General features: G+C 42.3%; 3 protein-coding genes across 4 annotated transcripts; 2 read left to right on the forward strand and 1 right to left on the reverse strand.

Moving 5' to 3' along the window:
* Positions 1–1,784: 1,784 nt before the first annotated feature.
* Positions 1,785–3,469, reverse strand: nxnl2 (nucleoredoxin like 2). The gene is made up of 2 exons (XM_060049734.1): positions 2,930–3,469; positions 1,785–2,546 (listed from the first exon to the last, which is right to left on the reverse strand). The coding sequence occupies exons 1-2, from the start codon at positions 3,229–3,231 to the stop codon at positions 2,375–2,377; spliced, it is 474 nt and encodes a 157-aa protein (XP_059905717.1). The 5' UTR covers positions 3,232–3,469; the 3' UTR covers positions 1,785–2,374.
* Positions 3,470–4,060: 591 nt separating this feature from the next.
* Positions 4,061–5,259, forward strand: gng10 (guanine nucleotide binding protein (G protein), gamma 10). Its single transcript, XM_060049735.1, has 2 exons — positions 4,061–4,346; positions 4,736–5,259. The coding sequence occupies exons 1-2, from the start codon at positions 4,263–4,265 to the stop codon at positions 4,859–4,861; spliced, it is 210 nt and encodes a 69-aa protein (XP_059905718.1). The 5' UTR covers positions 4,061–4,262; the 3' UTR covers positions 4,862–5,259.
* Positions 5,260–7,277: 2,018 nt separating this feature from the next.
* btc (betacellulin, epidermal growth factor family member) lies at positions 7,278–14,692 on the forward strand. 2 transcript variants are annotated; one of them, XR_009525334.1, is made up of 7 exons: positions 7,278–7,547; positions 8,240–8,347; positions 10,919–11,039; positions 11,752–11,898; positions 12,412–12,544; positions 13,008–14,424; positions 14,472–14,692. XR_009525334.1 is itself a non-coding variant. In XM_060049762.1 (6 exons), the coding sequence occupies exons 1-5, from the start codon at positions 7,508–7,510 to the stop codon at positions 12,536–12,538; spliced, it is 543 nt and encodes a 180-aa protein (XP_059905745.1). In that variant the 5' UTR covers positions 7,278–7,507; the 3' UTR covers positions 12,539–12,544; positions 13,008–14,692. The 2 variants fall into 2 exon arrangements, 1 of the variants encoding a protein (XP_059905745.1); XM_060049762.1 differs by having other exon boundaries at positions 13,008–14,692.
* Positions 14,693–16,110: the final 1,418 nt, after the last annotated feature.

Raw genomic sequence — 16,110 nt, forward strand, 5'->3', positions numbered from 1 at the left:
AGTTGAGATGGGGCCAGTAAAAAGCCGTGGAACACAGAATCGCTCTCTTTGGTGAAATAACCGGCTAAAACAAAAGTGTGCCGCCCAAATATGGGGTTATTCCATGATGCAACATTTTTATATTTAATTCACCTGCAACATCAGAGAAGCCGGATGCAGCAATAGTTCAAGATGTTTGAAGTACTGTATGTGCGTGGGTAACGTCAACTGTCAGTACCTTCCGTGGTCCCAGTTGCCCGGAGTTACACATCAGCTCTTTCAATATTTCAATCATGAATATGCGTGTAATGGTCTGGTAAGAGGCTGTGCCCACCACTTGGGGGCGCTATTGACCAGACATTGAATCTGTAGGCTATAGTATTCTGTGAGGCATCCCTATTCGGCATGAATCCAGCATCGAACACCATATAGCCCGGCACTATTTGAGTTAACGTTTTAAGTGCATTAGAAAATAGGATATATCTTCTTTATGTCAATCCATTTGAGGCGAAAACCTTAATTTTACATTACATGAACTGAACTTTAGCGACCCCCCGTGGAAAACTGACTGCAACACTTTAGTGAAACATGGACTCCAAGGAACGTTGATTTTAAGCGTAAGTAGACCTAGCTAGGCCTACTTACGGAGGCCTAGCTCATAATTACTTCACGTTTTAACTATGAAACATATTATCTATGATGTGGCTATGGATAGAAATGAGTTTACATAAGCCTAATAAGTAAAATCTTGTAACTTTATATTATATTGCTTATACTTAGCAAAGAAACAAAATCTATCAGAGATGTTAAGGCAATTTCCCTTGAACATAAAAAGACAAACTGACTTAAATCATGAATATACAACTATGACGTTGCCTTCTAGCCTTCTTTGGCAACAATTCCTGGGCACAACGCAAACTTCCTCATTATGCCACTGAACCGTTCACGGATGTCAACAACTCGAATTGCGTCAGCAGGCTTCCTCATCCACCCCAGACCGCTGCCAGTGTTTCGCGGGCCCAGGTCGATTAACAGCAGCCAGTGTATAGCACCTACAGGTGATATATGAATCAGTGTGCTCCATGGCAGTGGGTATAAAAGAGAGGATGATGAAACGGTGCACTTACAACATAATTAAAAAGTGTCCAGGTCTTCTGAGGGACATGCCGGAGGCAGAACGTGTTGGAAGAGAGAGCGAGAGTGAGAGAGCGAGGGAGTGAGAGTGACGCTCCATTTAAGCGAGTGAACAAGGAATAGCTGATGAGGAGGAATCTGAGGGTTTTAAATTATTGAACGGCTAAACAAGCAGCTGACTTTGCATTGCTTAGTTAGAAGTGGTGCCACATTGGTATGCAGGTTTTTAAGCCTTATTTCGCTTAATGAGATATTTACTCACAATCCTTCTGCCCAGATTGTTATAGTAGTGATGAGAATAGTTAATGATCGGGTCTCATCAAGTCATCATTATGAATCACAATCATTGTGACTATTCACATTGTAATATGAGATGGTATTAGATAGTGATAATTGTTATCACTATTACCACCATTGAGAAATACTTTTTCACTCATTTGAAAACGGCATAACATGTGAGACTGTGTGGCCTTTCCTCCTATACTTTGACGTGATTGCATATAGTAATTACAGCACAAGCAATTAAAGCACAATGTGTTAGCATGTTGTCCTCTGTCCTTTGGGATTGTACGTCTGTAAATGAGTCTGTGGGGAGAAGGCTAGAGACTTTGTTTTGTGTAGTTACTTGACACCATAACAACAAGATACAGGAAGTGAAAAAAAACACAAAGTAAGCGACAAATATTTTGTTTATTGTTTTTATGAATAAACCAAATCAACTATTTCATTAACTCTTGTAATATGACCAATTTGAAGGTGTGCTATTTCTGGAATACATGTTCAAATGTATGTGAAATTATATAAAATATATAAAACCATTTAAAAAATAAATATTATCCAAACATTTGTCAGAATACATGTCAAGCTCTTTTTTAGTGTACATACAGCAGCAAGTCATCATCACACTACCTATCTCAAGTTATTGAGGTTCATTTCTAACATTGTCTACGTGTAGACTAGTACTACACTAGTACTACATTAGCGTTCATTCAGGTCTAAAAAAAAGGACAAATAGGTTTTCATAATAAAAAAAAAAAATCGAAATAAGTTGCTTTAGGGACCTGAATGTAGTTTTGCATAGTTTTGTAATCAAACGATTGCAACAAAACTGAAACAATACAAAAGGTTATAATAAGAAAAAAAAAACATCCCAGGCTACATTTTACTTCTGCAACATCTCCAAAAAGGTGAACCAGTCCACAGAAATAAAGACTATAAACCCAGTGTCATCCCCCTTTCGTCCAACAATGTTGTGTACCATTTAGAAGCTGTTGAAGTTCTGAAAGATCTCCGCCGCCTCCAGCCATGTCCTGAAGCAGGCCAGGCCCTTGTCTCTGATCTGTTTCCTTCCTTTATCCGTAATCACCTGGCCGTTCTCCTTCACTATCACCAGCTTGGGCACCGCTGTGATCTTGTAGTGCTGTTTCAGTTCACTGTCACACAGAGAAGAGAAAGTGTGTGTTGTGTTGGTGGGGTGAACAAGCAGATGTCAGTCAGAGTTGTCGTTTTTTCTTATTAAAAGAAATGCATCACTCAATGAACATTCGCTGTTATCACTGGATGTAGGCCAGACGTTGACCTCCACCTCATGTATCGATGCCCCATTGCTTGAGGTAAACCCTGACCCTAATCCTGAAGACAGGTTGACTCTGCCATAGAAGGCTAGCTTGCATAACAGTTCAGCCTATTACGACTAGGCCTGTACATATTTGACTGTAACATGGTATTGGAAGAGGATATAATATGCATAGGTAGTAGCTGGTTTTATGGGTATAGCGAGGGGATATTTTCTTTAAGGAATACGCTACCTACTTACTTTTTGAAATCATCGGTCCATGGTAGGGCAAGCCAGTCCCCATGCATATCATGATAATATTCAACCATGTCGTCACTCGACTTATCGGACGATATGAAAACTATCTCAAACTGTGCAGGGGGTTCGCCTTCTTCCACGAGTTCAGTGTAGAAATCGCACAAAATAGGCGTAAAGTCTCGACAGGGTGGACACCAACTCGCAGAAAAATAAATCCCAACCACTTTGTTCCTCAGCGCCAGTTCGGGGTCAACGAAATCCCCGTCTTTATTCAAGAGAGTTCGTCCGGAGAACACTTCGACCATGGCTCCACAACACAACGCACTCAGATAACGAGGCCTGGAGAATATATAAACTGACTTTGACAGGTGAGAGGTTATAAACTTGTTCTAACTCTGTGTAAAGGCTTTGAAGGTATTCGTCTACGACCGAATCATCTAAACTTGCTAATATATTTACCTGCTGTAGAGTGTGTGTTCATGTTTCGATGAGAGATTGAGGTCATTCTAATGCTCCTCTCTCAACCAATGGGATGCTCGGAGAAATTCAGTAGCCACGTGGGTTTCAGCCAATACGTAGCAAACGTAAGCTTGTATGGAAAACCAACGGGGACAAATAAAGCGGGGGCGTACTGAACAAAAGCGATGTACTGTTTAGTGTAGTTACTTAACTTAACCATGCGGATACATGTATAATATATAAAGATATATATAAAAAATAATATCTAAAGGACAGTTTCCTAGCGTGCTGCAGTCTACGTCTGTTCAAGCATTTACATAACGTTGTTATTATCCAATATCTAATAAAACATCCTATATCAAATCATTCATTTTTTTGCAAAGGGGTCAGATATAGAATTTCCACATGTTCAACATCCATTTAAAATGTTGTGTATCTTTCTATAATCTATTTATAGTATATTTAAGTAAAGTTAATCATATCATGGCCATTCAACATGAGGCCCCTACGATGAACATTATTATAAATAATAAGGCAAGGCAACTTTATTTAAATAGCACTTTTCATACACAAGGCAGACTCAAAGTGCTTACTGTAGCACTTTGCAAGTAATATAGGATTTTCAAAAAGCCAACCACTTTTTTTTCTAAGGAACCACTGCCCACTTCCATGAACAGCTCAGGTCTTTTTTCAGCAGTGTGACTGTGAAAGCAAAGTGGGCTTGGTCAAGGGAGACCATTTGGAAGGAAGCTCGGCCATTGTGGGTGAGGTTGTTGCACACTGACCAGCTCCACTGAAGACATCCACAGCCCCAGCCTTTTTTCTCCCCCCCCAAAGGACTGGAAGTAGGACAAGAAACTGCAGTTTACTCTCCGAGATGACCTCGACCAACTCCAGTTTATCAAACATGAGGCGTCTTGTGGCACAGCTGAAGCTTGAGGCGAGCGTTGAAAGGATCAAGGTAACTAAACATCACACGTACACAACACACCATGAAGTACGTAGGAAAATGTACATATTACATATGTCAAGTGTGTCAATGGCTCTCATTACACTGGGGGATTCATTGTTTAATTGTAATTGGGTGTTAGAGACTGAATACTGTATGTTTAAAAAATGAAACTTTAAGCCATTTTGACACCTTACCTGTGAAGTCAACAAATGTGTGTGTGTGTGTGTGTGTGTGTGTGTGTGTGTGTGTGTGTGTGTGTGTGTGTGTGTGTGTGTGTGTGTGTGTGTGTGTGTGTGTGTGTGTGTGTGTGTGTGTGTGTGTGCGTGTGTCTATCTCTGTGTCTGTTCTAATGGCGTCAGTCACGGTTAACGGAGTCCCTGTCGCTCTGTCTCCGCTAGGTGTCCCAGGCTGCTTCGGAGCTGCAGCAATACTGTCTGCAGAACGCCGGCAAGGACGCCCTGTTGGTGGGCGTGCCCGGGGGTAGCAACCCCTTCAGGGAGCCGCGCTCCTGCGCTGTCTTATGAGGGCACCCTCAGAGGATTAGCATCACAACACCCATGCCTAACTGTACCCCTGTAATGTATCGGGGTTCATAATGTTCCCCTAGAGTTACCGTGTGGAATGTGGAGAACTTCACAGTCAATTTATTTGGTTGTTGTTGTCTTAGATAGTGTATGGGAGAGGTGACTCCAGGTCAATGGATTTGGTTTTTGACGAATCAACGCCTTTTCTTTCTACAGGTTGATTTTTTTTTAACATTTGTATCAATGTTTTTTTATTACTTATGCTAAACAACAACACGGATGAAAAGAAGGATGATGTCACTTTTTGGTTTTTCTGCCAAACTGTCTGCGTAACTACATCAGTGCACTTTCACTTTGTATTTTTCTACTTTCAACCATAATAAAAAAATATCTATTGATTGTTCATTTAATTTAAATGCAAATGCCACTATATGACCAGTGGCAGTGAGTGAGCAAGTAAGTAAGTAAGTAAGAAGTAAGCAAGTAAGAAAGTAAGCTAATATAAGTGCATATCTATTGATTGTGCAAAGTGGATGGTTATGCAGGGCTGTAAATTGCCCCTTGGAATTTTAGCGGGTTGTAGTTTCCTGAAGCTGGGACTAAGTTTGGAGCACAGCTAGCAAGAGGAAACAGAGTCTTCCTGTTCAAAATGGCAACACACACAGACACATACACACATACTCAAACACACACAAGTACGCACACACACACACTTACAGCCCCCCACACACACAAGCACAAACATGTGCGCGTACACACACACACACACACACACACACACACACACACACACACACACACACAATCTATACTTTTTATGAGTAAGGCCCTTTAAAGGTCAATTTCAACACACGTGAGTTTTCAAAATGTTTTATGTAATCACCAAGGTGACAAGAATCACGAATATCATTAAAAGTATATACTATTCCTTTTACGTGTGAGAGATGGAATTGTGTGGAATAGTCTCCAAGGGGGAGACTATTGTCATGAGACATCTCCTGTGCTTGCTCGGTCATTTCCCCTTCCTTTAAGCACTTTAGACCAGTCTCAATGGATGTTACCTACTTCCCTATCTCCTTCACTCAAATAGTGTTCTTTTTTTTTTTTTTTTTGTATTTTGCTGTTACATAGATAACCCTGAATACTACATTTTAAGAATGAATTGATACGGTAAAGGGGGCAAAATTCCCTCCTTATTTAGAAATGATAAATTTGCCAAAAATCGATATGTAAATTGAAATGTATTGCATTTCACTGTACAATAGGTTAAGTAGGATTCTGTATTCAATGTTCCCATTTTGTTTTCCGGTTCCCCCCTAACCTGTCACACCAAATTTGCACCCATTATAAACAGTGATATGATGTCTTGGCTGTTAGAAGACACACAACATATTACCAAAAAATATATATGGAATAAATCGACAAATAAATAAAGACACTTTCAAAGGTAACATATTGTGCCTGTGTGTGTGTGTGTATGTGTGTGTGTGTGTGTGTGTGTGTGTGTGTGTGTGTGTGTGTGTGTGTGTGTGTGTGTGTGTGTGTGTGTGTGTGTGTGTGTGTGTGTGTGTGTGTGTGTGTGTGTGTGTGTGTTTGTGTACGTGTGCTTCCACGGCTACATTAAATGCGTGGCCTCTGCTGACCTCTTGTGTTTGGTTGTTGAACTGTAAATAGGATATGGAATGTCATGTAAATACTTTAGTGTGATTTCAAAATTCGTTCGAAAATTGCTTAATGAATGTTGCATTATCATAGATTTTTGGAATTATATCTCACACTGCTCCAGTACACACAGCCACATAAAGCGTAACGCTTTAATAAACACATACACGCAATATAATAAGAAGTAGAGATCAATCCAAATTAAATTGTTTATACGGTCATCAACAATGATGAACGGTGAAAAGGATCTCAGGCTCAAACCGGTCTTTCAAGCAGGTAGAATGGTGATACTAGTGTCCAGGCACTCCCATAAATATGTCAATGGATTGCCCTTCTGAAAGGCTGCAGTTCAATGGAAGGTGTTCCGGTGTCCTCCAAATCCGGAGTTTCACCGGCGCTGACGTAGGATAGGCCTAATTCCAAGTCCTTTGAGAGACTGTTAGCATTGGTTTATACATCACCCCTGCATTTTGGATTATACCACGTAGTAGATGATCTCAACCGACAAGTAGAGCGGTCCACTGTATAATCTAATCTAAGGGGTTTAGAAGAGTATGGAAAATGTGCTCAATAGATTTAAATGCCAACTTTCAAATAAACTTAATTTGAAATACATCTCACTTGGAACCCCTCTAGATAAGCAATTCCTAAAAGTATAGGAAGTCAATGTAGATAGTTGTATTTCCCTTTAAAGGAAAGTGAACTGGTGTTTCGACCACGCCCCTTTCTGTGGCGTTGGTACGGCGTGCAGCCCGGCTGCTCTCCGGCTGACTCTCTGCTGGATCTGTTGGACTAACCCCTCAATGAACTCTCTCCCTCGAGCCGCGCACAGTATAATTTGTCTTTGGATAATTCATACCTTCACACAGTCGCACCGATGGAACGGTCGCCTCACCTGTAAGACTATTATTTGAGCTATATGAGTCTCTCTAACATAAACTTAATTTAGATTATTACTTCTTGGAGCAGAAGTATCCTACAGAGATGTCGAACTCATTGAGACTGTACGTCGGCATAGTTACAGGTAAGTTTAAAGCAGCGTTTGCTTCTTCATCTTAACTTGTAAGCCTGTCGGGACTGTTTACATGCAGGCTACCAGGCTTTTATTGCCTTATTAGGCCAATGAATATTTAAAACATCTGTGTTATCGAAAATAAAAACTGCAAAGGTTATCATGGTTGTTAAAGTTTGTAAAGGTTATTGTTGTTTCGTAATAACCATATAATTCACATAGTATGCTACTCTGTTGGTGTTGTAGGCCTAGACGTCCAAATAATTACAAACTTCCTTTCTTTCCCGTGATCACAACTTAGGAATGTGAATGTGCCTTCTGTAATTTGACTGAAGATTAAAATGAGTCAATGCAGTGCTCAGTCGCAACGTGTGTGTGTGTGTGTGTGTGTGTGTGTGTGTGTGTGTGTGTGTGTGTGTGTGTGTGTGTGTGTGTGTGTGTGTGTGTGTGTGTGTGTGTGTGTGTGTGTGTGTGTGTGTGTGTGTGTGTGTGTGTGTGTGTGTGTGTGTGGTGAAGGAGTTTACAGTGTGTGTGTGCGTGTGGTGAGGGAATTTGCAGTGATTGTGTTTGTGTGTGCATTCAGGAGGAAGGGGGGAGATAGGTTAGTGTGTGTGAGGTATTAATATACAGGTTGATATAAATGCAATATGCCATTGTGTGTGATTATTGTTTGTGTGATCAGCACTGTTTGTTTTTTCCTCCAGCTCTGGCCTTATGCAAATACTGCCTGGCAGAATGGAATTCCACAGAGGAGTCATCTGCCAATCGAACTGTGTCCTGCCATCACCATGGCAACCTCAACAATTGCACAGGTAGATATGACCGGGGAACGTGTGGGCAAGTCATAAAAAAAACAAAACTCTATGAAGCCTGAAATGTAGTATCGGTAATTGATGGAAAAACAACACCCACTGAACAAAAGGAATGCAACCAGGAAAACAACGAGAGAGTAATGGAGACAAACGCATCAAAGATTCAAGAAGGAAGTTATTGTTGGGCTTGCACCACCAGTGTCCCATTACTGCTCTGCTCTACAGAGGGGACCACCATTACTATCAGGAGTGGAGTTGACCTGGGGTTGTAAATGGCGTCTCTGTGTTATTGGGAAACACAACACCTCGCACATGCAACCATGCCACACGTAACATATTAATGCCCGGAGCTCTCTGTGACAAAGGGCGGCATCTCAGCCACTTTCAATGGAATGCCTAACAGGCTCAAAGTGTATGCTGCCTCGATTTTACAATCAACCAGCCGCAAACATAGACTAGATCAATCAAACTGCGGAGTCATGGATTCTTACAATAGGTTTTCATCTAAAGGCTATTGTGACCGGATAGCCTACTTCTTAATTCTCTCGGGAGGCATTGTGCAAGGGGCTGTTGTAGTGTTTTCAGCCCACAAAGATGTGCAAAGTGTTTGAACTGTTGCTAAACAATCATAAAAGTAAGGGCGGGAAAGAGGGAGAGAGAGAGCCCGGGGAAAGAGCAGGGGGAGATAATGAGAGAGAGGTAAGGAAAGAGAGAGAGAGAGGAGAGAGAGAGAGAGAGAGAGAGAGAGAGAGAGAGAGAGAGAGAGAGAGAGAGAGAGAGAGAGAGAGAGAGAGAGAGAGAGAGAGAGAGAGAGAGAGAGAGAAGAACGACGGAGAGAGAGAGAGAGAGAGAGAGAGAGAGAGAGAGAGAGAGAGAGAGAGAGAGAGAGAGAGAGAGAGAGAGAGAGAGAGAGAGAGAGAGAGAGAGAGAGAGAGAGAGAGAGAGAGAGAGAGAGAGAGAGAGAGAGAGAGAGAGAGAGAATCACAAATACCACACCAGATATTCGTAATCAGGTGCAGTAAAAAAAAATCGATCGCCACCGGCAGAAACGCCCATGTTTTTCCTGTCCGTGACATCACCAGGCTTCCCGTGAAGATCAGGTTGCCCCTGGTCTATTAAAAGGCCAGTCCATACCAGAGCGAGCGGCCGCCAAACACAGAGAGGCAGGCAGCTCATTAATAACAGCAGGGCTCCATTAAAGTGCACAGCAGAATTTCTCTTGCGTATGTCATCGCTTCCATGATGTCATCAGCGATGGTGGCACAAGATGAAAGCTAATTAAGAGTTGGGGGATGGAGTGAATTAACCAATCAATGTTGGTGTCTCTTAAAATATACCATGGAAGGCAGAGACAGGTGGAGGTTTAATTATACATGCTCTGTTTGAACCATAAATGGAGTTGTTCCCTGGGACTCAGACTCGGACGCAGAACATACCAAATTAACCTAATTCACCTGCAAGTGTGCTAGTGTTGAATGTCTGACATGCAGCAACACTGCATGTCAAACATTCAACAGGCTGAAAAGATTAGGATAGCGTGTGACGCTATGTTTCTGAATTCAACTTGCTTTGGTTAAAAGTGTCTCATTAATGACTCGATGCAATGTGGTTACATTATCCATTTGTGTTATCTCCTGGTGCTTCACACATACGCAATAACATTTGCATATATTTTTCTTAACCTGATCCCACCTTTGTACGTATGTGCAACTCATCGTTCAGCGAATGCTTGTCAGTACAATAAATTAATCCTACATTATGCGTTAACATGTAGATTCCTACCTCTTCAAAAATGAGTGGGTGCGTTAATGAAAATTTAAATGTAAATGTAATGCAAATGTTCATCAACAAACTCGATGAAACGAAGAGTTATGCCTCCAGTCTGCAGAATTGAATTCATAAAAAAACTTCAGGCCAAAAAGTAAATTAGTATTTTCAATTAGATTCCAAAATGCGGCCTGCAAGGGAAAGCGGTGTAGCATGTAGTTTGAGCTATTTTTGCACCGCAATAATATTAAGGTCATGTTTAATAATATTGAATTTGTTCTGAAGAGTATGCCTTCAGGCATGACAGAGAGCATGGCTCATAGGGACTGTGGTAGTTGGTACTTCAGTAGATACGAGTTACAAACAAGGCAACTGTGTTTAAAAACCTGTCCTGTACCTTTGAGCATGCAGCCAATACCTTCAGTCAAAATCATGAAGGACTGATGAAATGAAATTCTAATTGAAAATCATTTTAATTAAAATCCACAAGTGTGTAATGAAGCTTGTTATTCTTAAACTAGGGCCCCTTCTTCACGTCTATACTCTAGATTAAACTCTTGTTTTGAGTTTGCCTAGCAGGGGTATCCAAAAACCAAATTTATTTAGGGAGAACATATTGGGTACCCATCAACCCATCATCCATGGGTTGATGGGTTTCAATCATATTTGCTCCCTTTCAGACATGATATCCTTTCAGACAAGGATATTACCAGTCAACATTTGTGTTTTATTTCCAGAGATGGTATTTCCCCTGAATTTCATAACAGCCTCACCGTGTTCCGTGTCTGCACATCATATCCACAGTGGAATCTAAAGATACCGGGCAGTGGAGCGGACATTTCACCAAGTGTCCCGAGGAACTGAAGCACTACTGCATCCACGGGTCATGCCGCTACATTAAGGAACAGAGCGCACCTTCATGTAGGTGAGGATGTGCAAGCATGAATACATATTTACTTGGACGACAGGGAAAAACACATAGCATTCATCACCGGAATGGAAGTCAGGCCAATGGACATCATGGTTTTGCATCAGGTTTTTCAGTGGTGACTTGACCCTTGATCACGCATACTCTTAATTGTAGAATAGATGTATAGTATATGAGTAATACGTATGCCTATCAATAAATACATTTGTTTAAGTTCTTGTTCTTTTGGAAGGCCTAATGCCTATTTGCCTTACTATCAAAGAAATAATTGAGGAAGTATGTAAAGAATATGTAAACATGATATCCCAGTGTTGTACCAGATCTGTTTCTGTTGGAACAGCAAGCAGTAAACATATTAACACTATAGATAAACCTCTTATACACACACACACACACACACACACAAACACACACACAGACACACACACACACGCGCGCACGGACGCACACACACACACACACACACACACACACACACACACACACACACACACACACACACACACACACACACACACACACACACACACACACACGCGCACACACATCAATACACATACAACACATTCAACAACATTCAACACACATCAACAAATGATAAAACCGCTTTATGATGTGTGTGTGCGCGTGTGTGTGTGTGTGTGTGTGTGTGTGTGTGTGTGTGTGTGTGATGTGCTTGCTATAATAATAACCCTGCATCCCCTTGCAGGTGTGATGGAGGTTTCACAGGCTCCCGGTGTGAGCTTTTGGACCTGGGCTGGCAGATAGGAGAGAAGAAACAGATCATCATAATCTGCGTGGTGGCCGGCCTGGTGCTGTTGGTCCTCCTCATCATCTTCATCTGCCTCTGTTCACAGTGAGAACTTTGTGTGAGAAATGATGACCGGAAAGATAGAATAAAATACCACATGTATCACAATGGTCAATGACGCATTTAAATTCACATCCAAACACTGTAGCTGTTGCTATTGCTACTACTATTGCAAACCTGGTGAAAATCCGATTGCTATTGCATACTTTTCTTTATCTTTCTTCTGTGGATTTTCAGTTATTTGTAGGATGTACTTTATTCATCCCAGACTGGGAATGTGGGTGTCACAGTAGAAGTACCACAAGAATTTACATAATATGAGATTCTTGCAACGTACCTAGGAGAAAAAGTGAGGTAGTGATTATGAAATACAGGCACTTCCATCAATGGGCTGTTCCATTAAGGTATGTGTCATTCTCCAAATGATATGGCCCTCAAAGAGTAACTGTGGTTCGGGGGGAGGTAAAGTCACAGATTTACAACGCACAGTGTGTTGAAGTGTCTCCCGGTTCCTCATAAGACTGACGGGACGTCCTGTGATGCGTGTGTCCCCCCTAGTCGGGGGTTCAGGAGGTTAAGGCGGCGGGAAAGTCCCAGAGATGTGGAGGTACCGGACAACAGGGAGAAGTTCAAGATGCTACCTAACCACGTCCAGCCAGACCCAACGACCCCATCTACGCCGTGAGAGACGGTGGGTTCAAGTGTGTGTGTGTGTGTGTGTGTGTGTGTGTGTGTGTGTGTGTGTGTGTGTGTGTCAGAGAGTCTGTGTATGTGTATATGTGTGGAAGAGAGTGCTGTCAAGCATTGTGTAAATCCTGTGCGATTGTCTCATAACTACGGCCACATACAAACACTTCATCCCAGACTGTTTCCACTCCCTATATAGAGTTCACTGCACACACACGCAAAAGACAGAGAGAGCGTTTGTGTAGTGTGTGAGAGGTGGCATACGTACACCGCTCTAGCTTGTGTATAGTGTGTATAGTGTGTCGTGTGTGTGTGTGTGTGCATGTGTGTGCATGTGTGTGTGTGTTTGTGTGTGAGTAGTGTGCAGTGTGTATTTGTGTGCATTTCCACTGTGAGTGGACATATTGTAATGCCTCAGAGGATATTGCCACCGGCTTCCTGACAGCTGTTCCCTTATCTCTCCTCAGTCATAAACCTCTGCCGGGCCCGCCCTCCCGGTCAGAACAAGGTCCGGGCTGGGGAGTCAGCAGGCAGCGGCATCGGGACATGAAAGCCGGTGTGTGAAAAACGGATTGGTCAATCACATGCTGATGTCAAGACGAGATAAGCAGAAGAAATGGCTAACTGATTTGCCGGTATTGGGAGATATGCCCCCCCCCCCCCCCCCCCAAACCCCACCCCCACCCGCTTGCCCCTGCCCATCCCATCCCAGCTGAAGACTCTCAGCGGCAACTCAGACTTTACTTTTCCCTCCTCGCGGCTGGGTTGCGGGTTTTGAAAGGTTTGCTTTATCTTCGGCAGTAAACAGGAGTAGGCTGCCTCTTCACATGTAGCGTGGCTTTCTCTGATTGGACGAGCTCTGATATGCGCTGGCTCCATTCATGCTGACAGCCTTACGTTTATAGAGAAAGGGCCCCGAGCAAATGGTTGATCAGGTTATCAATCTTTCCCCTCTGCTATACTTTTTGGTCGCTTTTAGTTTAGGCTCCCGTTGAGCTGAACTGAGAGGTAGAAAAGATCAGAGATGTTGTATCCTGGATTCGCTTGATGAACCCTTATCGCATCGATAATGTGAAAGCAGCGAGGCACGATATTATTTGTTTGTGTAAAGAAGCTTTTCTATTTCTGTATACTTTATTTATAATTGTATTTACGTTCTGTACACGCTATAGCTTCTAACGTTCTACTGCACACTGCGTTTTCGACCGAGATCTTGGAAACGTGCTTCAGTCATTATCGCTGATCTCCAATTGCTTTAGCCTATTGTTTTATTGCATTCATCTGGGGGAAGAAAACTTTTTTCGCTTCATCCAGAGAAAAAGTCACGTAAAACATGAGAAAAGACCTCACAATCCCAATACTCATTTAGTTTCCCCAAATCAACCCTGCCGTAGATTCTGGATATCTGTGCGCCTGCCGTACAGAATATTGTTACTAGTCAACATCAGCAATGCAGACAGACTAATGAACGATGCTAGCCAGACCCCCCCCCGACTGCCCCCAACCAATCCTGGGGTTGGAAGATGACCAATTCTGGGGAGTATTACAAGCCCAACTTGTGCTGGCAGGATTATTATTATTTGACGCGTGTATTTGGAGCCGCGGAGCCTGCGAGCGTCGTCTCCGGGAACAGGAGCGTGACTGTGTTCGCACCAGACGGGGGTGAAAGTCTTTCACTGTGTTGACAACTTTCCAGACGGAAGCGTGGAGCCGTTCACTGAGTGCAATGGGTATCTCCTACGCGCGCGGTCGTCTCTCCTCCACTCTGAAAGAGGGAGAAGGTGAAGGAGGACTGTGTGGAGCTCCACTCTGAGAGGGGGAGAGGGTGGAGGGGGACTGTGTGAAGCCCCACTCTGAGAGGGGGAGAGGGTGGAGGGGGACTGTGTGAAGCCCCACTCTGAGAGGGGGAGAGGGTGGAGAAGAGGGTGGAGGAGGAGGGCTGTGTGACTCTCTGCCAGTCTGAGAGGGGGGAGGAAGCTCCTCTCTGAAAGATTGAAGAGGTTGGAGGGGGACTGTTTGCCTCTCCCCCGCTCTAAATTTGAAGTGGGTGGAGAGAATGGGGGAGCACAGTGGGAGTAAGCAAGATTTCTGATAACATTTTTTATACATGTCAGCAAGTTTTAAATAAAACAAATATTAATTATTTTTCAAATTCAGACTCTGGAAGATCTGGTCTGTTTGTTTATTGAAGAACCACACAAATAGGGCCTAATCAGATGGGCGTACTGACTCAGCCCAAATGTTCTGGGATGATCCCCCGACATCTGTGGTTTACCGGAGGGCATCGCTGAGAAAGATGCCTTAACCCTGCACTACCCTAATTAATGGGGGGAAAAAAACACTTTCTGGATGAACGCGTCTGATAAACACTAACTCACTATGTAAAGTGCTTTAAGTGCCTTGAAAAGTGTGCAATCAAAATACAATGTGTTTATTTACTACTGAATAGTAATGGTAAAATTATTGAGTTTCAGATCCACCCAAAGATGTCCCAGTTGGGAAATAATGCTTCGTCTGTGTACCTGTCATATCTCCCCTGTTATCACTGAAGTCCCTGGAGACCAGTGTTCACATGTTCTACTGTTCCAGGTGTTCAATGCTCGGTAGAACAACCTTTTGAGCTCAAGGCGTAGAAGAAACTACCATAGAAGAAACCATTCCGGAATAACCAAGTGACCAGTTGTTATTTAGAGATGTAAACTAAATAGTATAAATAATTTGTACTTAACTAAATACTACTATATTTTCTGTCGACTTTAATTTTTACGTCACCACAAACCTTAAATATGTTTTTACTTGTACTCCAATACATTTGCAGTGGACTGAAAATGATCGCCTTACCATAATGGATCTTTACTAAAAATGTTCTTGTTATCGTGATGGCAAATCAAGGCACATCAAGCCCAAATATTATTTGCTGGAAAAACACAAATAGATGTCGTTCAGTTACAGCGAAAGCAGCAGTATGAACACATCAATCTAACTAGCCATAGCTTTCATCCCCTAACAGTTGGGCCGCTGGTTGAAGACTTTTGGTGCAGAAGTACATTTTATTTGAGCTTCTCTTTGACTTACTAAAGGGATTTTCAATTGAGGTATCTGTACTTATACTTCAGTAGGTACTCATAGTCACATTGTACAGTTGGGGAATTTGATTTACAGCATATGATGCAGTAGATACTTTTAAGTATACAAAGTTTTATACCAACAAAAATGTCACATTTTGGCACTTTAAATGTTTTTTATTGCTAACCCCGTTAATGTCTTTGTAAGCAGAATTCAGTAACCAAGTGTGATAAAATATAGATTGATCCGGTTATCTCAAAGGAATTATCTTGAATCACTCTTTTGTTTAAGGACTAAGCACTCACAAATGTTTCCGTCTGGGATGTTGGTCACTGGTAAAGCTTTTTCCGGAAAGAGAATGCCCTGCTTGTCCCTACTTGCATTTTATCTTCAAGATTCCTGCTTTCAAAATGTGTTTTAGTAACTGACCAGGAGGAATCAGAGTTCTGGATTAGAGTACCTTTCAAACCCTGATTAGGAACCTTTCGCCAGTACTTCCTGAAA

The sequence above is a fragment of the Gadus macrocephalus genome, chromosome 4 (assembly GCF_031168955.1).
Source record: "Gadus macrocephalus chromosome 4, ASM3116895v1".
Lineage (NCBI taxonomy): Eukaryota > Metazoa > Chordata > Actinopteri > Gadiformes > Gadidae > Gadus > Gadus macrocephalus.